The sequence below is a fragment of the Otolemur garnettii genome, unplaced genomic scaffold (genome assembly GCF_000181295.1).
Source record: "Otolemur garnettii isolate 467f Iridium unplaced genomic scaffold, OtoGar3 scaffold00210, whole genome shotgun sequence".
Taxonomy (NCBI): Eukaryota; Metazoa; Chordata; class Mammalia; order Primates; family Galagidae; genus Otolemur; species Otolemur garnettii.
Genome location: NW_003852605.1, coordinates 1,058,138 through 1,086,039, shown reverse-complemented (window position 1 = coordinate 1,086,039; position 27,902 = coordinate 1,058,138). Strand labels below are relative to the sequence as shown.

General features: G+C 48.1%; 1 protein-coding gene across 2 annotated transcripts; it reads left to right on the top strand.

Moving 5' to 3' along the window:
- Window positions 1-9,560: 9,560 nt before the first annotated feature.
- MOB3C (MOB kinase activator 3C) lies at window positions 9,561-17,044 on the top strand. 2 transcript variants are annotated; one of them, XM_003801421.3, is made up of 4 exons: window positions 9,561-9,663; window positions 12,833-13,290; window positions 15,303-15,505; window positions 15,826-17,044. In XM_003801421.3, exons 2-4 carry the CDS (start codon window positions 12,873-12,875, stop codon window positions 15,853-15,855), a joined length of 651 nt encoding a protein of 216 aa, XP_003801469.1. In that variant the 5' UTR covers window positions 9,561-9,663; window positions 12,833-12,872; the 3' UTR covers window positions 15,856-17,044. The 2 variants fall into 2 exon arrangements, with proteins under 2 accessions (XP_003801469.1, XP_023363630.1); XM_023507862.1 differs by lacking the exon at window positions 9,561-9,663 and having other exon boundaries at window positions 9,748-13,290.
- Window positions 17,045-27,902: the final 10,858 nt, after the last annotated feature.

The following is a 27,902-nucleotide window of genomic DNA, read 5'->3' as shown; positions in this document are numbered from 1 at the left end:
TTTTTATTAAATGATAGCTGTGTACATTAATGCAATCATGGGGTACAGTGTGGTGTTTTCATATACAATTTGAAATATTTTCATCAAACTGGTTAAGTGATTTTCTTACCTCAGCCTCCCAAGTAGCTGGGGCTACAGCTACTAGATCTTACATTTTGAGACTAATTTTGCAGGCAGGGATATGTTTTGCTGAGTCTCACTGGTGCATGACTCCCAGCAGACTCTCTGAGAGGTTTGATTCCACTGGCTAAATTTCTTTCATTTGATCTTTGCAACAATATTAAGTGGGTAATATTACTGCCATTTGACAGATGAGGACACTGATGATACAACATCATACTTGTTAAGAGTCAGGTCTAAATTAAAGTCCTGCCTTTTACTAATTGTCTAACCTCAGACAAGTTACTCTGAGCCTTTACATTCTGTTCTGTAAAGTAAATAATAGTCCTATTTCAAAAGCTAAGAAAGGACTAAATGATGTATTATGTAGAGAGTGTTTAGCATTATGCTTCACACATAATCAAAATGCAAAACAGTAGCTGTTAGATTAAGTACTTTACCTTTTCAAGGTACACATCTATACAGAAGAGGTAGGACCTTCTACTTCTAGAACAAATCTAAAACATAGACCTTCTACTTTTAGAACACATTTCTTTTGTGCTATTTTTCTGCACCATGTTGCTGTTTTCAGAAATTCTCTTCCAGGAATTTATAGAGGATTGAACAATAGTCATAATACCAGATTTGGGGATCTCAAGGCTAGATTCACTGGGCTTTGCATGAGTTGTCATCTAAAGAAACATTCCCCCCTCCCCCAAGAAAGCTGGAGGGTAAGAACAGGAAGGGAAGACTGGGTTAAGTCTAAACCAAACCATACAGGTTGGGATAGGTTCCATTTATCGATCGTCAGCAGCTGGCTGGGCCTAGTACCTACATCTGACATAGGGTTGGGGGGTAAGAAGTAGGCAGGGAGGCAGGCCTGGGACCTGCAAGCTAACAGCTGGATCAGGAGCAAGGTAACACCTGGAGTTCTGTACCAAGGTGCAGGCCTATCTGATTATAGATGGCTTATCTGAGACAAAATTATTTCTGGCTACAGACCTCTATTTAATTCCTTGTCAATTCATTAGACAACTGTTTATAGCTTAAATAAACTAAATCCATCTAATATTGTCTTTTTTTTTACCTGGATGAACATCAGAAACACCCGAAGAACTTGTCAAAGCTGTCAATTCTTGGTCTGTACCACTGACATATGAATTCTATTAGCCTGGGGTCGGACTTGGAAAACTATTTTTCTTTTCTTCTTTCTTTATATAATTCTCGAAGTAACTCTGAAGCTCAGCCTGATTTGGGAACTCCTGCAATAAGTTAGTTATTTTGCTTTTTAATTTTTTAACAGCTGAGTAAAAAGGCCCAAAACAGGCCAGGCACTGTGGCACTCACCTGCAATCCTAGCACTTTGGGAGACCAAGAAGGAAGGACCACTTGAAGTCAGGAGTCTGACACCAGCCTCAGCAAAAGAGCAAGACCCCTTGTCTCTACAAAAGAAGTAGAGAAATTATCTGGGTGTGGTGGTGGTGGTATATGCCTGTAGTCCTAGCTACTTGGAAGGCTGAGGCAGCTGAATCACTTAAGCCGGAAATTCGAGGCTGCAGTGAGATAGCATGGTGCCACTGCACTCTTAACTCAAGTGACAGAGTGAGACTCTGTTTCAATAATAATAACAATAATAGTAATATAAATAAATTTAAAATCATGAGGCCCCAAACCAGGTGAAGTGATGAAAGTATCTGGAAAAAAATAAGTATTTTATTATTGCCTGCCTCTAGGGAAGATTCCTGGAATGAGATTAGCTCTTCTCAGCATGTCTCAGGTAAGGACCTCAGTGAGACACAAGAGGAAAGCAGAGGTCTTCCTAGCTGCTTGGAATTCAGATGTTTTCCTTGTTTGATATTGAGAGCTGAGAATTTCCCGGGCTCGTGACCCCTGGAGCGAGCTGTGGGATTATCTATTGCCCTGGATTATGTGTGCCTGGCCCCTACAGCTGCACAGAGAATTGTGTGTTGCCTCTGCAGGCTGAAGCTCTCCATCCATCCTGTGTGCATCTGTTCTTGCCTGTGGTAGTAAGCAGAAGGGGATGATATATGGCGAGCTGGGCAGGCAGCAATGGGGGGTGGGATTGATGGGAATTTGGCTACAGAGCTCAATTGGAAGACTCACACCCCATTGGAGCTGGGATTGATTGGCTGGAACTTCCTGGCCCTTCTCAGTTTGTCTCAGAGCCAGCAGGCTGCACTGTGTCCTCTGGGCACCCCTGCAGAGAGGGATTGCTCTCAAGGTCAGGGAAGCTCTGGGCCCCTCTGTGGTAGTCTGCCTTGGGCCCTCTTCTCAGAGGCAGACAACCTCCACTCTTGAAACCAGTGACCCTCAGACAGCCTTTTGTTTCCAAAACCCCTTTCTCCTCACTACACTCAGCCTCCCTCCTGTCTCCTCCTTTTCTACTCTCAGCTCACACTAAATGTGAAATGTGTGGAATATGACTGGCCCCAGCAAATTTTTGCAAGGGTATCCAAAAGAGTGAGTGAGAAATCTAAGGTGGTGTCAAGGTTACTAAGGATGGTCAGTGTACGTGATGCTATTAATTGCTTTAATGTGGTTCCAGATACAAATGTCTGTTACCATCTGCTTTCCCAGGAGAATAGTTTTAGAAAGTGTCTACTCCACTTTCAAACTGAATTGTTTTCCTTTCTTTCACTTACTGGAGGGTCATATGAGATAGCACTTAAACAGTGTGTTTGCTACATGCTCGGCAGTGTGGGGCAGAAGGGTGGGCCCCGCAACTGGAGTTGGGAGGCCCAACTCTGCCATCTCAGGCTGTGCTTCTTAATCGGGTCCTTTTGGAGCCAATACTCACATCCCAACATTGTTGCAGGACTCAAAAATGACCAGAGTAGTGAAAAACACTTCATAAACCAGAAAATTCCTTACAACTGTCAAGTTCTTGTGACAAGGTCACGTGGGAGAAGATAAATAAAACCCCACTTTTAAGGGCATGCAATACAAAGGGAAAGACATAATCTCCATGGGCTTAGCCAAGGAGCACATCTGCAAAGCACTAAGAACTTTTTTGTGTCAAGACCCCCCACCCCAGAACCCCAAGCTTGTTTCCAAGCAGCTAGTTTAATTCAGGAAGATTTCCTGGAAAAGAAGAGCACACCCTTAGTTTACTTAGCCTTGGGCAAAGCTGAGCTCCTACAGCTGCTTCTTGACAAAGCCCCAAATGCACCAGAAGACAAGCTGGATAGCAACTGTGGGAAGTCACAGGCTGGACTTGTGTGGAATCCAGACTCCACAGGCCCAGGAAGTCCCCACCAAGAAGTGGACCCCACCCATTGCCTGAATCACTGCAGTGGATACAATTCTCCCATCTCCTGTAAATGAAGCCTAGAAAAGACCTAGACGGAACCACAGGGTAGACACGTTCAATCATCCAAACATGCCCCATCCCTTCTCTCTCTTTGGTAGAACTCTTTTTCTCTCTTTCCTGCCCCTCCATTCCTCTCTCTCTGAAGGTTTGCTGAGAGGAAGAATTGAGAATATACATCTCAACACAGGGATCCAAAAGATTCACAAGTGTTTTTTACTATCATGATTTATCACTGGGCTGATTCCCTTCTCTCCCTGTGCCTCAGTGTTCCCATATACTTCAAGGAGATCAGATTAAGTGATGTCCAAGGATCCCTCCCTTCTAAGAGTCACTTCTTCCCTGATCTGTTGCTCCGCTAATGATCCTCTATAGCCAGTGGGATATCTCGGCCTGGTGAAAGCTCTTTAGAAGACTGAGGCTTATTGCAGCCCAATTCATAATTGCTAAGTCATGGAAGAAGCCCAAGTGCCCATCGACCCAGGAATGGATTAATAAGTTGTGGTATATGTACACCATGGAATATTAGGCAGTCCTAAAAAGCGGAGACTTTAATAAATTGTGGTATATGGACACCATGGAATATTAGGCAGCCTTAAAAATGGAGACTTTACCTCTTTCCTCCTACATGGATGGAGCTTAGAATATGCTAAGAACATATTCTTCTTAGCAAAGTATCTCAAGAATGGAAGAAAGAATACCCAATGTACTCAGCCCTACTATGAAACCAATTTATAGCTTTCATATGAAAGCTACAACCCAACTATAGCCCAAGAAGAAGGGGAGGGAGGAGATGAAGAGGAGGGAGGGGAAAGGATAGGTGGAGGGAGGATAATTGGTGGGAACACACCTACGGTGCATTTTACAAGGGTACATGTTAAATTTACTAAGTGTAGAGTATAAATGTCTTAACACAATAACTAAGAAAATGCAGTGAAGGCTATGTTAACCAGTTTGATGAAAATATTTCAAATGGTATATAAAGCCAACACACTATACCCCATGATTGCATTAATGTACACCGCTATGATTTAATTTTTAAAAAAAGAAGAAGAAGAAGGCTGAGGCCTTTGTCATCACCCACAAAGCAAAGCAAGGGTCTGCATTTGGCCCAGATATGGTGCCTGATACCTAGTGGGCCCTCAGTCAGTCCTCATGGAAAGGCCGGGTACAGTGGCTCATGCCTGTAATCCTGCACTCTGGGAGGCTGAGATGGGTGGGTTGCTTGAGCTCTGGAGTTCAAGACTAGCCTGAGCAAGAGTGAGACCCCATTGCTACTAAAAATAGAAAAATTAGCCAGGTGTTGTAGCAGGTGCCTGTAGTCCCAGCTATTTGGGAAATTGAAGTGAGAGGATCACTTTTATCCAGGAATGTGTAGTTGCTGGCGCTCTAGCCTGGGCAACAGAGTGAGACTCTGTCTCAAAAAGAAAAAAAAAAACCCAATACTTTATGGAATGAATGAATGAATACATGAAAAAAAAGTGGGAGAAATGGATGTGCTATTTCCACCCCACCATAAAATTTATTAATAATTTAAATCATAATGTAAAAACTAAAAGATAGCACCCTAGCCCTCAGGGACTGTGAAGAACACCCTCCCTACTGGCAACTCCAAAGCAGGTATTACTGAACACACTTGGAGACAGGATGCTGTGGAAGAAAGAAGAAAGCATGTGGGCCTGGGGCTGGCTGCGGAGGCTTTCTGTAGGAGAAGAGCTTTGAACTGGGAGGTGCTCAAGGAAGGCAGCTCCAGAGGCTGAACTTGAGGTACCACAATGGGAGAGGAGGGAATAGAATCAGATAAAACTTCCTATGCAGCCTTCAGGGTGGGTTCCATGGAAGGCTGAGCCTGGAACACTGATGAAACCACCCCCCAACTATCACTCCACTGCTGCGGCATCCCGGCTGGAAACACAAGTGGTTGGAGGCCACAATGCCTATCAGGGCCATGCTGGGGGTTATGACGTCGTCTGCAGGCACTCACCCACACCAGGCTTCCACTCCAGCTTCCAGAGGTCTCCTTCCCCAGATGGAAGACCCTAAAACTGGGGAAGTGAGGGCAGTTCCTCCAACTCAAGGGGGCAGCTAGCAGGGAGGAGGACTTTACAACAGAGAGCAGAGGTTCTCTGAAGTTCTCAGAGACAAGAGGACCCTCCTCCTCTTCAGAGGGACTGAAACCCTCTGAAGCTATGTCACAGGGATCTGGCCTGCACCCCTCCCTCCTGATGAGTGAGCTCCATCCAGGCTGCATGGTTGGACAGCTCTGATGTGCCCAGAGTCCCCTCATATTGTCCTGGGTCTCTGCCCACTGCCCTCCTGGACCCCAGAACAAGCTCAGCCCCTCTTCTGTACAAACACCTGCTGAGTGCTGGAAGGCAGCCCTGAAACAGACTGGTCACAGCCTTCTGCTGTGTGCAAGAGCTACCACATTTGAGCATCATAGCTCTTCCATGGGACAGATGTTTCTTTTTTAGAGAAGGGGAAATGGGCTCAGAGAGAATAAATGCTATGTCCAAGGTCACACAGAATTTCAGTGTACATCCTTGTCAACCTTGCCTTTTTCTGTCATATTCCCTTAAACGTTGTATTCTTCATACTAAGGGAAGTCTAACTCAATTCCTCTTACGGCCATGAGGGTGTCCATGACTTTCCTTAATGGGCCAGGTTATTAGATGCAGGAAGGGAGATCCTGCCTCGTGGGCAGGGAGGAGCAGAAACTGAAATAGAAACTCTTCCCTGGGACAGAGTGAGGAGAGGGTGGGCCCTCTCAGGCAATAGCAGCTGCCAGATGCCTGGTAAGGCGACTTGTGGTGCAACAGTTCATTCTAGGGTATAGATGGGGGACCTTTCCTGGCATAAGAGGGGCTGGGGGGTCTCCAGGGAGAGGCCACTCTGTGTCAGTGAGTTTCTGGGTACAGGCCTAGCAAGGGAAACAGCAAGAAGCTTGTTGTGATAAGGCACTTGGGATGGTACTTGGTACAGCTAGAAGGTGCTTTTGTAAGCAAAAGCCTTACAAAACTGAGGAAACAGAGGCCCAGAGAGGGGCAGGGGCTTTCCCAGAGACACACAGCAGAATAGCAACAGAGACACCACCCTGCTGACACTTGGAACACCTACTGAGGAGGCATGTGCCCAGGCTGTACAGTGGAAAAAGGCATGTACTCTCCTCGGTCCTTACTGGCTCCCACCAGGTTTCAGAGATGGGCTTTGTCTGAGCCTCTCTAGACCACTCATCATACTCAGGATACAGTAGTGGGGAACAGTACTTGTCCTCTGGAGGTATGCAGTGCTGTCAGTTCACAGCGTGCCATCAGAGAGGGCAGGGCTAACCCAAAGTCACACAGCTGATACATGGTAAATGACCTTGTTCTCCAAGGTCTGCATCTTCTCAGCCCTATCCAAGCCTCCTGGAAGAACCAGTCTCTCTAGCCCAGACTGAAAGCAGCAAAAAGAGTTTACAGGTGTTTGAGGGATCTGGGCTCTCTGGGTTCCTCCAACCTTTCCATCTACTTCCTATCCTATAGACACCCAGGAACTCTGTAGATGAGGTGGAAACTTCTGAGGTTCCTTCAAAATGGATCGTCTACATTTCCCACAGTGTAAGTTTCTGTGCTTTTTACTCTTCACCAAACTCCTGCCTAGCCTGTAAAATCCAGCTCAGAGGTACAGAAAATGACCGTGTACAAAGCCACAAAGGAAGTCACATCAAATTCCAAAGAATCTTACAGACCATAAATCTCTGACTACGATGCAATATAATTAGAAGTCAACAAGAAAAACATAAACCTCCTGTAGGTTGAGAAACTGAAAAACAAACTTTTAAATCATCCAAGTGTTAAAAAGGAAATTGCAATGAAATTTATGAAATGTTTAGAACCGAATGGTAAGGAAAGCACAAGCAGTTTCTTTTCTTTCTTTCTTTCTTTTTTTTTTTTTTTGAGACAGGGCCTCAAGCTGTCCCCCTGGATAGAGTGCTGTGGCATCACAGCTCACAGCAACCTCCTGGGCTCAAGCGAGTCTCCTGCCTCTGCCTCCCAAATAGGTGGGACCACAGGCGCCCGGCTATTTTTTTGGTTGCAGCCGTCATTGTTGTTTGGCAGGCCCGGGCTGGATTTGAACCCACCACCTTAGGTGTATGTGGCTGGTGCCTTAGCCACTTGAGCCACAGGCGCCGAGCCCACAAGCAGTTTCTAAGTCATTTCCTCTGTGAAGTTTCTTTTCCAGATGACTCTTCACCCACCACCCAGTTCTATAACCCAAATGACTGGCCTCTATGGACAGCAGCAACTGGTTCCCTTGTCCTTAGCTTCTAGGAGGATTCAGGTAATGGGGAAACATGGCCACAGATAAGAGGGAAGGAGAGATGAGAGGGCCTTTATTTACCCCCAGTCCTTCCCTGTATGACTGCTGTGGGCTGGGTCTTCCCCATCTGGGCCCACCTTAGGCTGCAACAGCCCTTTCCTTATGGCTCTGACCTCCCACTCCCTCTCCACACTCTTTCAGCCTAGGCTGACAGCCACCCACTGCCCATTTTCTGTTTGGTTTTCCCACACTCTGATTACACCGCTAAATAGTGCCTTCATTGAACTCTCCTCAAAATACCCTATTTGGGTGTTCCACATATCTGCATTTCCTGCAGATACTCCCACTCTAGGGAGGCTCCCTCAGTCCCTAACCACATTCTTACCCCTGCATGACTGAGCTGGGACTTTGTGTTATCTGTGTGTATCGTCAGCAACTGGGTCAGTCAGCTTTGTCACCCAGGACCCTGACCTCAGTGTATAGACTCATGCTCAAAGGGTATTGATAAGGATATCAAATAAATAAAAGAATATACTTGAATTTCCTCCATAAGCAAATGTTTGTTTATAGAGGACTTGGGACTGAATTAAGACTCAGACATAAAAATACACAGAACTTGGGGTGGCGCCTGTGGCTCAAAGGAGTAGGGCACAGGCCCTGTATGCTGGAGGTGGCAGGTTCTAAACCTGACCAAAAATTGCAAAAAATAAACAGAACTTTAGACTGGGGTAAATACAAGTGTTCAGCAAAAAAAAAAAAAAAAAACATATCTTCAGTATTACGTGTGAGGATTCCTAAGGATCCCGTGTGTTCTCACACCATCAAACACAAAAAAAGCCCAGTAGGGTAACTGTGTCATGGTAAATATGCACCTCCACCTTCTAGCTCTCACCTACTGACATCTGGTCATATCTGTCTGCCTCCAGGATGACTTCTACAGTACAGCTTTCTGCCTTGGCACTCCGAGTTTAGAGGGCCTCCAATCTTCCCTCTCATCCCAGACAGGGCTAGCAAACTGGTCTCTGGGTCTGGGGGCCACCATGTCCATTGAATGCTGGGACATCTGTCTGTCCTCAGGGGAGGAGCTCAGGTAGAAAAGGAGGGAAAGCAGATCAGGTCTTGAGGAGTCTGTATTTGGGTAAAAGAAAGGAGGATTCCAAAATGGGAACAGCAAAAGTCTGGCAGAGGGAAATGGGGTGATTTTCAGTGGGAGGGAAGAGGAGGACCAGTCCAGCCTGACGAAGGCCCCCTGGCCCTATGTGAAGGAGATGAAATGTGTGATTTGAGCACTCTTCTGGGCCAGTCCCCTCAGGAGCGAGGGTCCCAGGTCATGATTCCCAAGGTGTTCAACCATTCACTCATACATTCCTTCATCAAGTGGGGTTTGAGTTCCTGCTGTGTGCCGGGAGCTGAGGACATTGAGTGGATAGGACAGTTCTTGTCCCTTATTGAGTTCTGAGATTTAATGATTCCAGGAAGGTCAGGTAACCACCATTTGTCTTGCAGCTATTTTGTTTCTGCTCAGGACTAGCTAGGCTTGTCCCCATTTTGCAGTCTAGGTATCAAAAGTTGCCTCCTTGGAGCGGGTCCAAAGAGTCTCCGAGAGGGCGGGGTGCTCAATTTTCTTTTGCCCAACGGGAAGCTAGGAGCTCGATAAGGACTTTCCGGGAAGGCGGGTTGTGTCTGCGTTGGGGGTGGGGGATGCCCCCTTTCTCCGCCCCCTCCCCGCCCCGTGGCCGCAGCGCGCCTGGGCCCGGGGCGGAGCTGGCGTCGCCTACGGGCGAGAGGGCGGCCGTGGGCCCGGCGGGGCAGGCAGGCGGACAGACTGGCCAGCGCCGGCACGGCAGGGGGCTGGCAGGCGTAGGGCGAGTCAGCGCGCGGGGAATGTGACCCTGCGGCCAGAAGAGGACTGAGCTCTGCCGCTGAGGCGACCCGTGAGTGAGCTCCCGTGCCCCCCGCGGCACAGCCTTCCTTCCACTTTCATTTCTTCGGCTGTCCTGGCGTGGCACCATCCGGAGGCGACCTGTGCCCGAAGGCAGGCTAGCCACTGTCCTCAGGCTGGGGTCTGAGACTCCGAGCTTTGAAAGTCGGGGTTGGGGTGGCGGTGTGGAGGGGGCGTGTCTCCGGGAGCGGAAATGTCAGGCCAGGCTCTCTGGGTCCTACGACCGACCTGTGGGGCGCTGAGAGTCGGGTTGAAGATGGGGGTGTGCGGGTGTGCGGGGCGGGGAAAGACGGGGTGCGTGGGGAGGTGGGCGGGGAGGCCCAGCGCCGCACGGGCGGGGAGAGGAGAGTCTTCGCCTCTACTTTTAGATCTCTGCCATGTAGAGCGTCCCAGGCTGAATTCTGGGGTCAATCTGGAGCCATCCTCTGGCCCAGATGCTGTACCAGGGTCAGGGAGTGGAGATGTATCCTGGCCCAGAAACAGGCTGGGTCACCCTGTGATTTTCATCTGGGAAGCCCAAATGCCCACCGAGGGAGTGAGCAAGCCACTGGCCAGCCACTCTAGGAGTAACAGGACATGCAGCGTTAGGAAGTGGGGTCAGGAGGATGAAGGTAGTGGTTCTGTGAGGGCGGGGGGGGGGGGGGGGGGATGAGGAGAGGTAAGTGGCCTGGATGGGAGAGTACCTCCCCTGTACCCACCCCCAAGCTTATATTTCCTTGGAGTGTAGGAAGGAATGTGGGATTCTAGCTTACTGGTCAGAACACCCAAGTTGCTGTGGGTCAGTGTGTTGGGGGCAGGAAGCAGTCTGGGCTGTTTGGTGGGCAAGATGCTTCCTCCTCTCCCCCCACTTCCCTATTCTTCCCTAGCTCCACCAGACCAGTGACCAGCCAGTGCAGGAAAATGGTCCTTTACTCTTTGTCACTAGCTGAGCCCCAGCATGTCCCAGTTCCCAGCTCTGCTTATAGTTTGCTATGGGAATGCAGGCTCCCCAAGTCCCCTTCCTGGGGCTTAGTTTCCTCATCTGTGCAAGTGAGTTGGGCCAGTTGATTTCTCAGGGATGTTTGTATCTAAGCTTTACGTAAAGGCTGAGCACTGACTGAGCAAGGGCCTGTCCTAAGTTGTGGGTCAGATGGGAAAGCAGTGGCCAAAGAGCAGCCTCTCTCCAAGAAGGAGCTCTGCAGCAAAGGAGGCTATGGAAGGAGGCAGCATGAGGATGTATGGTGGGGCAAGTGGAGGGACTAGCATGGCAGGAGAGTAGGGGCTGTGCTCAGGGATCAAGAAAAAGCCCCGGGTGGTTGATGTAGGAAAGTGGGGTGTGAGGCAGGAAAGGCAGGGTGTTGTTGAATGTGAAGGTAAGGACCTGCTTGTAACTGTCAGTAGAGGGGGCCAGGAAAAGGTGGAAAGCCCCAGAACACCACCTAATTGCAGTATGAGTGATTTTGGAAGCACCTTCACCAACCAGAGTTTAAGAGAGTCAGCAAGTAAAGTGTAGAAACCTCCTCCTCTTTGCCCACCCTGGGGACTTGTGTGGGTGGGAAGTTAAGTAAGGAGTTGGGATGAATGAGATGACCTTCTGCATCTTTGTGGTTTCTTTCAAGAGGACAAGATCCTACCAGAAGGCCTGTCCCTACTCTCCAAACGCCTCTCTTTTTCCTTCACTGCCCCCATCCTGGCCTGCCTGTTGTGCATACAGGGAAGGACACTTGTTGCAAACATCTCCACTAGTTTGATTTGTTGCTAGAAGTAACTCACCTGCCCCCATGACTTATGTGCCATACCTTTTGGTTAGACTCAATTTTCACCTGTTTCCCACCCTCCCTTCTCCAATCCTGTCCCAGACTTATCAGACATGTAAGAAGGGAAAATGCTCCAGTGTCAGAAAGTGAGAGGTCAAGCCCAGGCTTTGTCTGTGGCTATAATCAAGGCTCAGTGCAGGGCTGAGGGCTAGACCCTGGGCTCAAACTTACCAGGGCCCAGGTCAGTGTTCAGTCGGCAGCCAGAACTAAGTACTTAGCTTACACTCAGCCTTAGTGCTCGGTCTGTAGCTAAATCCCAGTCTCAGCAGGTGCCTGAGTCTGCATTTCCCAGTAGCTCACAGAGGAGACAAGATAACCACCCTGACAGTCTCTGAAACTTGGCTGCATAGGAGCCAAATCCATGGTGCTACAGGGGTCACCCAGTAAGCCAGTGGTGGTACTAGGACCACAACTCATGACTTCTTCCTCTTAGATCACTAACCCCACCCCCAGCCACACACACACACACACACACATATATACACAAGCACACAGTCTCTTCTGAACCTGGGATCCTTCTGTTCTACAAGGCAAAGCAAATTTGTCTGAGCTCTAGATGGGCCCAGCTGGGTAGAAATGACTGTACTCTACTACCTCCCAGTGCCAGGCTCATAGTAGGTCCTATAGGAATGTCTACTAACTGTCAGGGGCAGGGAGAAGGGACAATGGCCTGTTCAGGTTTGGGGCAGAAGGAGGCTAGCTTGGGGGAAGGGCTCTCCTGCCATTGTCAGAGGAAATAGCACCCTTCCAGGCCTGCCACCCTCCTCCTCCAGCCTGCAGTCATACTCAGAGGCCTCCCAGCTGGCCCACCTGAGGGCTCTTTCCTCTTTCAGAATGAAAAAGAAAAAGAAAGGACATTTTTAGTAGAAAAGTCCCTCTTGCTCCCTGGGAATCCCCGGTGGCCGGATGGACTACGGGATATCCCAGAGGAAGCCAGGGCCCTCCCTCTGCCCCCAGCACAATGCAGCTGGGTTCTCCCACGCTGCACCAGCTGGCCTTTGGGGCTCCCAGAGGTCATCTCATCCAGGCCCCTATCTCCTGGGCCTGGATGGAGCCTGCAGCAAGCTTCTGAGACCACTGAACAGCCAGTCTGAGAAGCACCTATCTGGAGCCCAGGCCTGAGATGCAACAGGAAGCGGAGAGCAAACAAGATGGGAAGGCTGTGTGAGTCTAGCAGGGGAGATTCAGGTAGCCTGGAAAGCGGCCAGGCACTGGACCTTCGGGGCCAGTGAGGGTTGAGACTCCGGGCAGAACGTGCAGAGGTTGAACTGCAAGGTGAGAGGTAGAATGTATTGGGAAGTCAGAGCCCAGCTGATGAGGCTCTGACAACCAGGTTCCCCATGCCCTTGTTCCTGGCATCCTCAGGTCTGAGCCCCTGGACACCAGCCCCAGGCCTGACCTGGCCATGGCACTGTGCCTAAAGCAGGTGTTCGCCAAGGATAAGACGTTCCGGCCACGGAAGCGATTTGAACCAGGCACTCAGCGCTTTGAGTTGTACAAGAAAGCACAGGCCTCGCTGAAGTCTGGCCTGGACCTGCGCAGCGTGGTGAGGCTGCCACCCGGCGAGAACATCGATGACTGGATTGCGGTGCACGTGGTGGACTTCTTCAACCGCATCAACCTCATCTACGGCACCATGGCTGAGCGCTGCAGCGAGACCAGCTGCCCAGTCATGGCCGGCGGGCCCCGCTACGAGTACCGCTGGCAGGACGAGCGCCAGTACCGGCGGCCAGCCAAGCTCTCGGCGCCGCGCTATATGGCATTGCTCATGGACTGGATCGAAAGCCTCATCAATGACGAGGAGGTCTTTCCGACGCGTGTTGGTGAGCACTGCCTCGCCCAAGGGTCAGGCCTAGACAGAGAGGGAGGGAGCCACTGGGAGCCCATTGCACAGATGAGGCATTTGGTGCGATTTGGCAACAAAGGGTTGGGGGTTGATTTTCATCCCGATTTTGTAGAAGAGAAAATTAAGGTTGACACAGGTTAAGTATCTTGCTCAAGGTCAACTATTTGACTAGGATTGCCTGACTCCCAGTTTGGGGCTCTTCTTGTCTGAAGTTTGAGCATGGACCACTGTGGCAAGACCACAGACACTATGATTCTCAGAACCTTCCAGAACAGGTACCCCAAGACGTTCTTGGCAGGTTCCCTGGCTGGCTGATTCAGCCTCCTGGAAGGTCCCGCTGACTCCTGATTTCCAGGGGAGGGAGGAGACTTGAGGTTGGGCTGCCTGGATAGTATCTTCCCCTCAGACTGGAGCTCTAAGGGTAGAATTTTTCTTTGTTAGACTCAGGCCATGGAGCCTTTTTCTTATCTCAGCTGGGCAGCCTGGTGAGCCACAGACAAGAAGGGAGATGAGTGATGTCACCCTGGCCCTGCTTCCCCACCCAAGCAGGAAGGGGGTGTGGGTCAGGGTGCTGAGCAGACATGACACTGCGTTCGTCACAGCAGTCCCACCTGCACCTGGGCCCAGCCCCTACCTGGCCTTGTATTCATCCCTGTAAGGCTGTGGGGATCAGCAATGGGTGTGGCAGGGGGCAAAGCCCAGAGGGGAGAAGTGTGAATGCTGAAGGAGGCTGGGCCCTGAGTCACAATTCAGTGTCCACAGCTCCTCCCCACCCAGTAGCCTGCCATTCCTTGCACTGTCATGCCCAACAATGAGTACTTCATCTTACCTAGGAGGAAACTGAGGCCAAGAGAGGTACAATACACTGCATTAGGTGGGGTTCAGAACTGGGGCTTAGATAGTCTTGGGGTCTAGGGTCCCAGGTCTGGATGAGCAGAGTAATTCTGTGGGACCGAGGCTGAGTTGGCAGGGCTCAACCCTACCTGAGAGCAATGAAGAAGAGAAAAGGATCTGTGGAACCAGGTAGGCCAGGCATGGATCTGACTCTGGGCTCGTATCCCATCCTAGCCTGTGCGACTTTGGGGTGTCTTAAGCCTGGGCTGACTTTGCCACGGCAGGAAGGGGGACATATGCCACAAAGCCCACCCTGGGGATGGGGGGCTGTGTGGAAACTGGGCCCTTTACACAGAGTCTGAAGTTTCCTGTGGGCAGGGTCTGTATCATTTATCTCTGACAGGTGCAAAGACGGTTTGAATCCTGCCTCCAGTTATGTGGCCTTGGGCAAGCAGCTTCATCTTTGTGCACCTCCATTTTAGAATGGCAGTCAGACCCATTAGCAGAATTGTCCTAAGTATTAGAGGCAGAAGATACAGAAGGTCCTGCACAGGGCCTGGCTCCTAGATGTTTGTGTTACTAAATATTTGAAGGCATGAGTGATATCTGAACTAGTTCTTGAAGAATTAGGAGGGATTGGAGGGCTGGGACTACTGTGTCAATGTTGAAAGAGGAAGGACTTGGGGTTGGGGAGGGCTGGAGAGGGAGGTCAGGGTCAGATCATGAAAGGCCTTAGCAGTACCACGCTTGGAAGTTAGGACATAATCCTGAAGGCCCAGGTTTTTTAAAACAGACCCAGATGTTGATGAACACCCCTTGGAATCATATACAAGGTGGTATGTAAGTGACCCTGCAGATGCACACATTACTGAGGAAAGTTTGGGTCAGACTTTCATCACAGCTGGTCAGTAACCCCCTACAAGATTGCACAGCTGGTGGGAAGATTTGGAAGATGAGGAGTTTTTCAGCTGGGAAGGGACACAGTCAGATGTGTGCTTCATTAAAAAGGCAAGTATAGGAGAAAGTGAAATCACTCTCTCCATCTCCCAAAGGGAAGTGTACTGAGAAGTGTGCTGGGAGAGAGCTAGCCTGGTGACAGCAGTTTGGAACCTGCATAGTGATCTCACTCCCCTTCTGTACCTTTTCAACCCCTAGGAGTTCCCTTCCCCAAAAACTTCCAGCAAGTCTGTACCAAGATCCTGACCCGCCTCTTCCGAGTCTTTGTCCATGTCTACATCCACCACTTCGACAGCATCCTCAGCATGGGGGCGGAGGCACATGTCAACACCTGCTACAAGCACTTCTACTACTTCATCCGCGAGTTCAGTCTGGTGGACCAAAGGGAGCTGGAGCCACTGGTGAGGCCAAACTCCCTCTGCCCTCCCCACCAAAGTTAGCCTCTGAGTTTTCAGATCCAAAGGCTGCCTGCTTTAAGAAATCTCCAGTGCCCATGTGGATAAATTCAGGGAAGGCAATTCATTTAACAGTGAACCCTGTACTTAAATAGAGAATTGATTTAAGTGTCACTTCATAAACCCAGATCTGCAGCCTGGAGTTAGAGTTAGGGGGTGGGAAGGGGCCAGGCTCAGGGAAAAGAGCAGCTGGGCCGTATGGTTTGGGGAGAGCTACCCAAAAGACTGAGCTCTGACTGATCCTTCCCCACCTTGTGTCTCTACAGAGGGAGATGACAGAGCGGATCTGTCACTGAGCCCAGGCCTGAACTTTGTTGCCAGTCAGATGGACCATCTGAACACAGGGTGGCTGGGGAGGGAGGCCTCAGGAGTCTGGTGGTAGAAGACTCTGAGGGCCCAGGGACCCCCTCCACACACCCAAAGCCTCTGGACTTCTGGTTCTCAGGAGTCTGCCTACATGTCCCCCTGACTGCTTGTGAAAGGAGAAAGGGAGGGCTTCCAGTGGGCAAACAGAAGGAAAAGGGAGTTAAACCTCTGGCATGAAGTGTGGAAGTGGTATAGGCTAGAGGATTTCTTCTGTGATGCCTGACTTTTCTATGGTGGTTCCCAAGCTTATTTGCAGAATATGGATATGGCTGAGGTGATGGCAAAGAAGGTATAACTGAGTGACCAGGCTGTATGTGAAGAGCACAGATGCCAGGGTGTGTGTGTGTGAGATTTTGACTGTGGGGTGTGTCTGTGAGAGCAAGCTGCCTTAGACCCTCCATGGCACATAGTAGGCCCTGCATAAACACTGGGCAGATAGATGGACAGTTGGAGAGATAAAGAGATTGGGACCATCAGAGCTTGACCACTGTAGGAGGGATGACAGGTCAGTGTCACCATTCAGTGTACATGACTATGTGTGTAAGTACACAGATTGTGATTGTACTTGCGGCTCTATGTGTGAACCTTCCAGGCTACCATGTTCCATCAGCGTGAGTCTTAGGGAATTGGGGGGAGGTGGGAGGGGGGAACCTTTTCCTGACTTCCTGCAGACACAGGTTCTGAATTGCTCAGCCAGAGATGCCCAAGAGCTGTCATTTCATTCATCTCTTTGTCTCTAGGAGGACCTGATTATAGACAGCCTCCTGGGGCTTGGGAATGATCCCTCATGTCCACAGAGGTCCCCTGACCCTTAAACTTGGAATCATACTCAGTCTAGCACTCAGAATCTACAGACCTGGCTCCTCCAATCTGAAGCCCAGCACAAAATAATCCTTCAGCTCAAGGACCTACTGGAACTTGACTAGGAGCTTGAGTCTTGTCTCCCATCTCAGACATTGAGGATCACGTAGCTGGTGAATGGACTCTTCTAGGCTTGCAGAGTGCTTACTTAAAAGTAACTGCCTTGGCCAGGCATAGTGGCTCACACCTATAATCCTAGCACTCTGGGAGACTAAGAGAGACTTGAGCTCAGGAGTTTAAGACCAGCCTGAGCAAGAGCAAGACCCCATCTCTACTAAAAAATAGAAAACTTAGCTAGGCGTTCTGGTGGGTGCCTATACTCCCACCTACTTGGGAAGCTGAGGCAAGAGGATCACTTGAGTCCAAGAGTTTAAGGTTGCTGTGAGCTAGGCTGATGCCACAGCAGTCTAGCCTGGGCAACAGAGTGAGACTGTTTCAAAAAAAAAAAGTACCTGCCTCCTTTCCTCCTATCCCTGAGACAAGCCAGATGGTTGGATCTCAGAACACAGCTATCGCCAAAGAGACTGGATGTTCATTCAGTACTCCATTACTCAGTAACTCCATGCCCAACCCTATACCCAGACCCACATATGGTGAAACTGAGGCAGAAGCAGGGTCCTGCCTTCCGAGAGCTTTCACTCAAAGAGTCCAGGATGGAGAGCCAAGAGGAACCTGAGATTATCCCGTCTCACTCTCTTAATGTACACAGGAGGAAACTGAAGCTAGAAGAGGAGGGCAACCTTGTCCAAGCCTTCACAGTGAGGCTTTAGTGAAGCTGGAGTAGAAACCAGAGATCCTGACTTCCACCTGGGGTCCACTGATTGCTACACAGAGATGCACACGGAAAGAGGGCTTGACAGGACACTCCAGGACAATTGTTCCTGCTTTGAGCAAGGATTTCTAGCCTGATGCCAGAATGCCCCACTGCCTGTTGAGTTCTCTGGGGTTGTCTCCTGAGCTAAGCTTCCAAAATCAGGCCCAGCTTTATGGCTCAGAAGCTGTCTGTCCTCTGGGGAAACAGATGGGGCTTTGGGGCCAGCCAGGTGGGCCTAGGACTTCTACCTCTGCTGTCTCCAGAATTGGACTGGGAGCTTTGCCAGAGGCTCTGGAACGAGGAGAGTTGGAGATTCCTTCCTCCGAGGTAGACTGTGACAAGGACTGATTGGGGGGGGGGGGATCTATTTTTATGAAACAGAGGGAAGACTTTATTGTTATTTTTTTTTTTTTGTAAAATAAAAGAGGCAAAAGAAAGCAGCCATTGGAGGAAAACTGTGTGGTCTGGGTGCCATGTGGATCCTGGCAGACTGGCAGGAACTAGGCCAGAATGGGAATGGGAGGGCTTTTTGTCCTGAGATCTTGGACTATGTAAAGGGCTGGTTGATATGGTAATGTTTGGCTCAGCTCTCTCCAGTGGGACCCTAAGGACTCTGGGAAGAACAGGCTAGGTGGGACCCTTAGGGAGGAAAAGGGCCTTCCAGGACTTCAGTCTGATGGGAAACTTTACTTGTTTTAGCTTAGATCACCTGACACTGGCTATTCTCATTCCACCCCCTTAATCTGGGTGGTTTTTTTGAGCTGCAGTGGCAATACAGTCCTAACCCTAATTACAGGAGAGGAGCTATTCTCAAGAGGAGCATACTGGCCTAGCTCAGTGGCTCATGCCTAGAATCCCAGCACTTTGGGAGGTCAAAGTGAGAGGAGTGCTTGAGTCCAGAAGTTCAAGACCATCCTGACCAAATCCCTATCTCTACAAGAAAGTCCCTCCACCTCACCCCAGAATTAGCTGGGCATGGTGGCACCTACCTGTAGTCCCAGCTATTAAAGGGGATTAGGTGGGAGGATTGCTTGAGCCTAGGAGTTCGAGATTATAGTAAGCAATGATCTTGCCACTGCACGCCACCAGCCTTGGTGACAGAACAAGACCCTGTCTTGTTTTAAAAAAAAAAAAAAAAATTCTTGTTGCTGGGTGGAGCTGAAGTGGAGGTGGTAGGACATAGGGCTGATTCCCAAGCTTACTCTCCTGGAGATACCTGCATCTCTTGGCTCGAGTCTTGCTGTTATTTCATTGCCCCTAACCCACAAGTTGCCTGAATAGGAGTTGAAAAAGTTTGGTTCTTAAGTGTCAGAAAAGGCCCACCCTTGCTCTTCCCTCTACCTGCAAAGGGGCCAGCCTAGTTTTGTGAAGAGGCTCTCCCAGGAGGGAGAGGCCTGGGTTCTAGTCCCGTCCAGCCCCTAAGGTCTAGTCCACAGCAAATCCTTTCTACCTCTCGACCTCAATTTCCCATCTATTTCATGATCAGGAGTAGGCACAAAGGACTACCTGATCTCTGCTCCTTTATTACGTACAGTCTGTAAACTGTTAATAACAATAGCTAATGCTCATTGTGTGTCAGGTACAATTCTAGTGTTTGACATACAATAGCTTGTTGAATTAAGTCTGTCTTTGGCCAACTGCCTGGCACTCTTCTCTCCCTTTATGCTCTAGAATCTGGAAGGTCCTCCACTCTGCTACCCTTTCTTCTGCTTCATCCGAGAAGGCCCAAGGCCAACTTTCTAAATAAGTGCTGTTTGCACACCTCCTATGACAGATCGTTCACTAACTCATCAGTCACTGGACAGCTCAGACTGTTACAAAGTCCCTGCTACAGGCTCATAGTCATTTTGAAATATACCATGGCAGTGAGAATAAATTTATTTGTGGTCCAAGGCGTGCACTTTACATGGGAATGCATGTAAATACATCAGGAAGCTGACACAAGACTACTTTGAGAGAATCAAGGAGTGATACCTAGAGGTAGAGATAAAGGAGAAGAGAGAAAAGACACAACTGGAGCCTGAAGAATGCAGAGGAAGAGCAGCTAGGGCAAAACCTAGCAGGATAGGGTCCTAAGAGAGGTAATATATTGGAGGTAGAGTGGCAGCAGCTTGATTGGGAACATAGACTGGGTTTTATTTTCCCATTGGAGCAGGAATGAGGAAGTAAGCCATCTTCTCCACCCTGGAGCAGAGTACCTACCTGTTGAAGAAAAGTCGCCCTACCACCCTTGGCTCCCATGAGCACTCATGCCTCTTTGAGGTTTCCTTCTCCCACTCTACTCCCTACCCCTCAAGGAGCTGTGGAATGTATAGTGAAAGGAACCACAAGCATGGCTGGACCTCCACCTGCTTTGGGGGAGCCCTCCTTCTGAGCCCCACAAAGCCCTCATCCAATGTTAACTGAACTTCATTGCCATGTGTGGGACATAGCAACTTTGAGAACCTGGAACATAGGTCCTGAGTGACACAGGGCCAGCAAGCTATTGAGTCAAGGGACAAAGAGGGAACAGGCCAGCATGGCCTCTAAGGCTTGGGTGAACCTGGAAAGGAATGACTAGGAGAGGTCAAGATATATAGGGGCCCTCAGGTTGCAGAGAAGGAAGACGCTTGGAAGAAGACTCTCCCTCTCCAGCCTTCACCCAGATTGGGAAATCTAGCAAAGTCCTGCGTGTTCCCTAATATTCCCAACCTCCTTCCATCATACAAATAGACAGATTGAGCCCAGAAGGGGAAAGGGAACAAACATTTGTCAGGTGGATGATAGGAAGCAAGTCCAAGAAGCTCTTTAGCATTGCTCAACAGATCCTCACAACAGTCCTGAGCAGGCAAAGGACGGATGTTTACTTCCATCTAAGAGGGAAACATTGAGTAAGAACCTAAACTAAATCCAAGTCAGCACTCTCATCTTCTCAGTGCATCTCCACCCTGGAAAGGGGTGCGTGGGGGGACGCTGGTTGAGATATTAATCTATTTACAGTTGTTTTTCTCCAAGAAATTCACTTTTTAAAGTTTTTTTTTTTTTTTCAATTCTGAAATACTGAGGGTAATGTTTTACTCAAAGAAAAAACTCTCATAGTGAAATTCTGGCCACCAAGACCTTTAAAGAAATTTTACAGAATTGCCTCCTGTTTTAGGAAAGCAGCATTTCCCCACATGTAAAAGGCAAGTCTTCCTGGCATGCAGAAGCGCTCAGTAAATATTAATTACACTTGCCGCCTCCTAACCTTCCTAACTCTCAGTTCGCCGAAGCAAGCTTCGAACGGAACTAAGCCCCACCCCTTTGCTAATAATCTCCCCGCCCCTCTCCTATCACGCCTGCGCAGCTACTTAGCTAGTCCCGCTCCTCCCCTGGGTAGCCACCGGGTCGCAGGCACAGCTCCGCCCTCCACGCCCCTCTCTGGGCCGGCCCACCGCTTGGCCCTAGCACCGCCCCTTCCGCGTTCTCGGCGGAGCAGTCTGCCGGTGGGGGTGCGCGCGACCGCTCCCTCGGGGAGTCTGCGGAGGTGAAGGCGAGTCAGCGAGGTATCCCTCTGAGCCACCTCGGGCGGGGGTCTGGGAATGAGTCCGTGTGTCTGGGAGGGGGCAGTCAGGGCCTTCAGAGGGGCCCGAGGTCACGACCCGATTCAGTTACCTAGGAACAGCCGAGGGGGCTTTTTTTAGGACTGTCCTCAGGGCTCCATCTGTGACCTGACGAGTTGCGGTCAGTGACGGGATCAGCGGGTAGCGAGTATCTCGGCAGAGGCTCAGCCTGTGCCCAGGGTCGAGACTCTGCTCCTGGTTTGAGACTCAGCTGTGGCTGAGTTCGAGGCTCAGGCAGTTCAACGTCGTGAGTAGATTTTCTAACGCGGAATTTATGAAATCTGTGTACTACGTTATTTTAAAGTTAACTGCTGTCCTTTACTTTTGCAGTATTTAAAAGCTCCTGGCCTGTGCCAGTGGCTGTCCAGTGGGGAGAGGTAATAGTGTCAGGCGGTCTGTCTCTGTAGACAGCTTCCAGGCTGCCTGTCAGTGACACATCCGAGGCCAGCGCAGGTCACAGGAATGAAGTGTGGTTGTAAGTGCTTGACTTTGGGGTCAGGCAGTCCTCGGATCAGATCTCATTTTTGCCATCTCCTAGCTGTGTCTCTGGGCAAGTCACTTCTCTTCTCAGAACTTCAAATTCTCTTCTATAAAATGGGCATAGTAGGGTCACTGTGAAGGTAGAATAGGATTATATGTAAGTCGCCTAGTGTGGCTCCTGTCTTGCAATGGGTGCTGAATACATCGTAGCTGTGATTTACAGCAACAAATGCATTTGAACAGGAATACTTTATCAAAAATGCATTTTGAACCTGGGAAAAAGCTGATGTGACCTGATCCTTGAAAGCCTGGGTGGGATTCTCCAGGTGGAACTGGCCTTGCAGGACGGAAAGGGAACTAATGTTTATTGACCACTGTCTGTATGCCAGGCAGTGTGATGGGCAAGTGGTGTATAATGTCTCACTGGGTCCCCACCCACCAGCCAGGTGCTTTTAGCCCCTCTCAAGAGAGCTAGGCTGGAAATGATGTGAAGAGGAGACCCAGGGTTAGGTTTTATGTGGAACTGAGCCAGCTAGAGACTTTGGTGCCCCAACTGCTCCCACTTTAGCTCTTCTCTTCCTATAATCCATAGAGTTATTTGGGCTCCTGACTTTGTCTGGGAGTTCTGTTACTTTAGTACTTTAGCAGATATGGACAGAGCCTGGCAACTCAGACTGCATGAAGCCAAACCATGGGGGAGAGAAGTTCTATGTACAGGAGATGTTAGGAAGTACATGTGGTCTCCTGTTACGTGGTCCCATAATACTTATTAATAACTGGGTTCCTTTTGCATCCTCCTTATTGGGTGCCCCTGTGATATTCCTGAGACACTCCTCAGAAACTTTACTGCCTACTATATAGAGTTTGGACTATTCAGCCTCACAGATGAGTCCCTGTAACCTGTTCTCAAACCTCTCTTTGGCCCTCTTTCCCTTTGTTTCCCCAAACCTGTACCCTGTGCTCCAGTCAAAAGAAATATCATTGTTATACACTCCCTGCCTGTTCTTGCTCCAGCCTTTGCTTGCATTCCCTCTTCCTGGAGTTCATTCCTCCTCATCTTTCAAGGCCCATGTCTCATGTGACCTCCTTGGTGAAGCTTTTCTGATGCTCTCGCTGGATTAGTTGCTCCCATTCCTGTCCTCTGTAGCAGAAGCAAGGGACCACGGCTATTTTCTCCCTCCTCTACCTGGCATTTGGCTGGCACATACTAGGCCTCTGCAGTGTTTGTGGTTAAATGAGTCAGTGACATTTTTCATTTACACACTTTGGTCCTTGTTTTATGAGCTGTCAGGTTCAGAATGGGACTTTGTTTTTCCACCTCTTTGTACCTAAGGAGAGCCCTAGTTTAGATTGATGATGCCCTAATTATAGGCATCAAAAACAGGAAGGTGCAGACATTCTACACAAGCCAGGATTCTTCGTGGCTATATGGTTTTGAGGCTCTTGTCTTGCATTTACTATAAGTTTTGTCAAGAAGGAGGTCACTCTATTGAGAGATTTGCACTGAGTGTCATATCACTCAAGCAGGGGAAAGCTCACAGGTGGTTTACTAATCAGTAACTCTGCCCTTGGTCTTGGGAAACAGTGGTCCTTCCCATCTGGGGCCAGCTTCAACAAATTCACATTTTTCCTTGCCAGTAGTCTCAGCATAAGGACGAGAAGAAGGTTATTTGTTGATCATAGAAAAAGATACATGGCTTAAGGTAGAAGGAGCTTGGGAACCATCTCATCCCTTAAAGAAGAGAAAGGACTTGATCAAGATTACACAAGGAATCAGTCAGCAGTGGAGATAGTTCTGGAAGTGAAATATCATGACTATTTTTTTCCTAGTTTTCTAGTTTCTAGTTTACTACATTGTTAATATAACATCGGTCACTTATTGTATGCTCACTATATGCTAGACACTGTTATAAGTGCCTTTAACTCTTACAGATTCAGAAACCGAGGCAGATCACTTAGATCTATTTTGTAATTCCACAACTCTGGTTTGTAGTATGTTTTAATGGCAGTCCCCTTCTAACTAGTGAGATAGAACAACTCTCCAAAGAGCTTATTCCCAGATCACCTACCTCTGTAAGTGAGAAATGCCTGTCCTCCCAGAGATATCTCCCTGTACGCTGGAAAGAGAACCCTGAGCGGAATCCAGAGTGTGCTGGAAGGATGGACAAAGGAATGAAGCAAGCCCATCTGATTAATAGTGGATCTTAGTTTAGGAATATTAATATAGTTCAGAAAGTGCCTGTTGATCAAGTGAGGTAGTAAATGCATAGTTTTGGAATAAACTCAGTCTAGGTTCTTTCTGTAAAAATTCCTAGTCTAGGGTGGAAAGATTGAATTCAATAAGCACATTTTGAGCTCTTGCTATATACAAGACCCTGGTATTGAGAAATATACACAGAGGAAAACAACACATTTTCTGCCTTCCTATAAATAATTGTCTCCCCAGAACCTTCTCCCTCTAGTGTAGTTGGGAAGACTGATAAGTACATAAATAACTGAAATCAGACTGACTATGGTAAATGTAGTAGGGAATGTAAACAAAGTGGGAGTTTGGGAGGAGGAGAAATCAATCCCAGCGTGACCAGAGAATTCCTGGAGGTGGAGAATTTATGCTGAGCCTTGGAGGAGTTTATTCCTGGGAGAAGGAACAGCTTGAGAAATAGTCTAGAGGCAGAAACACACTAGGGTAGGTGTGTGAGAGAAAATGCACACATGTACACACATTGGGGTAAGGGAGGGGAGTTGGCGAGGAGGAAAAACAAGCTGCAATGGTGGATTGTGACCAAAATGTAGAGAGGGCAGTGGGGAAAGGAGGAGAACGCCAACATTTACTGAATATCTCCTTTGCTTTGTGGCTTGCAATATGCTAGAATCTGGACACTTTAATTTATTTAATCTGCACAATTTTGTAATATGAAGAAACCAGACCTTGGAAAGATTGAAGCAGCTTCCCCAAGGTCAGGCAGCTAGTAAGTGGCATAGCTTGGTTCAAACCTAGCAGTGCTGGATTCCAAGGCCTGTGTTCTTTCCCTTATCACCCAGCTCCAGATGCCATGACTCGGGCTGTGTTTACTTTGTCTGCGGGTTGGAGGTTAGACTGGAGCAAAGAATGTCCCAGAACGGGGACCTCAGTGAGGTGGCTTCAACCGTAAACTACTGGCCAGCATGGAAGCTCCCTGGTCTAGGTCTACTTGACCAGGTTTAATACATGAACATTTTGGCAGCTCCTGCAGTACCAGTAATCTGTGCATTGCTATCATTAGCTAGCAGAATCTTAGAACCAGTTTACAGAGGCTGTGGACACTTGTAATTCAGGCACAGGTTCTAATGTGAGAGACTGGAAGTTCATTACAAAAGTGTCTGCCCAGGGAGGCAAACCATTTGGCATATCCTGGTCCTTCGTTTTCTCATCCTCAGATGCGATAAGAATCTATAATGGAGGAAAGAGCATTATACTTGGAGGCAAGAGGCTGGTATTAAAGTCCTGGTTCTGCTCATCATCACCTGTGAGTCCTCAATCTCAGCTTCTTTTTCCATAATAGGGGAGTATTTTGGTTTGCCTCTGAGGCCTTGTCTCTTGCTAATGTCCTGTATTGCTTCCCTCATCCTGCTTGGGGCAGTACAAGGAAGTGCCTGAGAATATGAACATGATTCAGAAAGACTGGGGTTTAAATTCCAGCCTTCCAACATTATAGGGAGACTGTAGTTAGGAGAATATACTCCAGCAAATGACTGCATGGGTTGAGTCCTGGCTCTGTTGCTTGCTAGGCAAGTGACTTGGGCAAGTTATTTAACCTTCTTGAGACTCAGTTTCTTCATCTGTAAAATGGGGATACAAATATTACCTATCTTGTGGGGCTGTTATGAGAACTGAGCTAACTTACAAACCTCACAGTGTCTGGCACGTGGTAGATGCTCGATGAATGTTAGTTTTAATACGAATAATTTCAACAATTATATTAATGCCCACTTAAGTACTATTTTTATAGAAAGTATATTTAACAGCCATCTTCCTTACTCTGGCATGGTTGCCTTCTCTTTCTTTTCATTTTCCAATCAGAAACTTTGAAATACTAGATTGTTCTTTTACAGGGTTGCGAAGCATGTCATGACAAAAAGTGCCCATAGGAAAAGAGAGACTTTTCTCTCAATAGAGAGTCAGTGGCTTGTTAGAAAGTCATACCTGACTTGTTTTCACCTCCCTCTTTCTTCAGTAAACAGGAACAGAGCAGTGCATTTATTCCCTTTGCCCATCCTTCATCAAAAGTGCTAAGCAAGACCTCTCTTGTCCACTTGCCAAAGTGTATCTCTGGAAAAGTAATGCCTAATTTGGTTCTTTTTTCTCTCCAGTTTAAACCCCTCTGGCTTCACTTAAGCTATTTCTTCTTGTTCCATTTTCCATGAAAATGAAAAAGTTTCTTCTGATTATAAAAGGAGAATGAGATCAAGATTTTCTCATGAGCACCTTTTCTGTACTTAAAGCCAGAATCCAGTTAGGCCTCATCTCCACTTCTCCCAGCTAAACAGCCTTGGTTTCTTTTACTTCACTCTTAAAACCTATTTTCCATTGCTTGGATCACATTGGTCATGCTGCTTTTCCTTCTCTTCATTTTTTCTACTTCCTGGCCATGACCCAGACTGTACTCAGTCTGCAAATAAGAGCCCAGCTGAAACAGCTTAAGGAAAGCATAACGTCAGGTGTTTTCACTCATTCATTAACATTATGGAGTGATTGCCCCATGCCAGGGCCTGTGCTATGTGTGGGGGACCCAAGGGTGAAGCAGACGTAGTCTCAGCCCTGTCCCTAGCTCCCGGTCTAGGGGGAAATGTGCGAAATAGTCCCTTTTGACTGGACTGCATGTTAAGACTAAGGAGTGGCGAGACATAATGAAGGAAGGGTGGTCTTGGGGCAAGATTATGGAAGCCCTGAGTGACGGCACAGAGGTTCAGTTATTCCAGAAGCAAGGAACACTCAGTAGAGGTTTTGGAGCAGGGAAGTGACAGACACAGACCTAGCTTTTTGGACTAAGGATTTGGTAAACTATGGCCCCTAGGCCATATCTGGATTAACACCTGTTTTCATATGAACTGCAAACTAAGAGTGTTTTTTTTTACATTTTTAACTGCTTGGGGAAAAAAATCAAGAGAAGATCAATATTTTGTGACACATAAAAATTATGCTAAATTCAAATTTCATTATCCGTAAATAAAGTTTTATTGGCATATAGCCACAGTCATTCATTTACATATTTTTCGTGACTGCTTTCAGGCAAAACTGAGTAGTTGTGATGAAGACCATGTGACATAGAAAGTATAAAATATTTACTGAGTGACTCTACAAAAAAAATTCGCCAACACCTACTGTAAGCAGCAAAACGAGACCAAATGAAGTTAAAGTTCAAAGGTGTTCAGGGTTGTCCCTGGAAATACTGGGCAATGAGGAGAGGGAATTTAACTTGAGTTTTCTTGGGCCCTGGAAATAGTTTCACTGGGCTGCAGAGATTTACTTGGGAATAAAAAGCACAGTAGAGAGGACCATCCAAAATGCTGATGTCTCTATTGGGAATTAAAGAAGTATTTTGTGGATGAAGTAATTCATTCTGATTTCACTAGAGTCCCCTTCTTTGTGTGTGCCAGATGCTATGTTAGATGCTGGTAACGCAGACATGAAAAAGATATGTCCCTGCTTTTATGAAGCTCTTGGCCTTGTGGGAGTGCCACGTATGAATGTGTGCAGCCTACTCTACATGTTAGCCCTGTACCCTGCAGGTTCCACTGAATGTTGGATGAAGAGCAGAGTCAAAGGTGGCACCTGTGGCTCAAGGAGTAGGGTGCTGCCCCATATGACGAAGGTAGTGGGTTCAAACCCAATCCCAGCCAAAAACTGCAACAAAATAAATAAATAAATAAAATAAAAAAACAAATCTCTGTTTAAAAAAAAAAAAGCAGAGTCAAGACTGCTGCTGTAACTTAAAAAGCTACCTTCAGTAATCGTTGAAGGACAAATAAGAGTTATTTTTTCAGGAGCTATACACCAGGCTAAGGGAGAGCCTGACAGTGTGAACATTTAGAGTTTATGAGGATGGAGGAGAAAGAGACATTAGAAATGATTTAAAGCTTGGCGCCTGTGGCTCAAGTGGCTAAGGTGCCAGTCACACTTAAGATGGCGGGTTCGAATCCAACCAGAGCCCACCAAACAACAAAGATGGCTGCAACCAAAAAAAATAGCCACGCATTGTGG

Bases quoted from the DNA above. Each gene is read 5' to 3' on its own strand.
- MOB3C (XM_003801421.3), top strand. From the start codon at position 12,873: ATGGCACTGTGCCTAAAGCAGGTGTTCGCCAAGGATAAGACGTTCCGG. The intron at 13,291-15,302 runs GTGAGCACTGCC...TTCAACCCCTAG, and splicing joins GGTCTTTCCGACGCGTGTTG to GAGTTCCCTTCCCCAAAAAC. The intron at 15,506-15,825 runs GTGAGGCCAAAC...GTGTCTCTACAG, and splicing joins AAAGGGAGCTGGAGCCACTG to AGGGAGATGACAGAGCGGAT.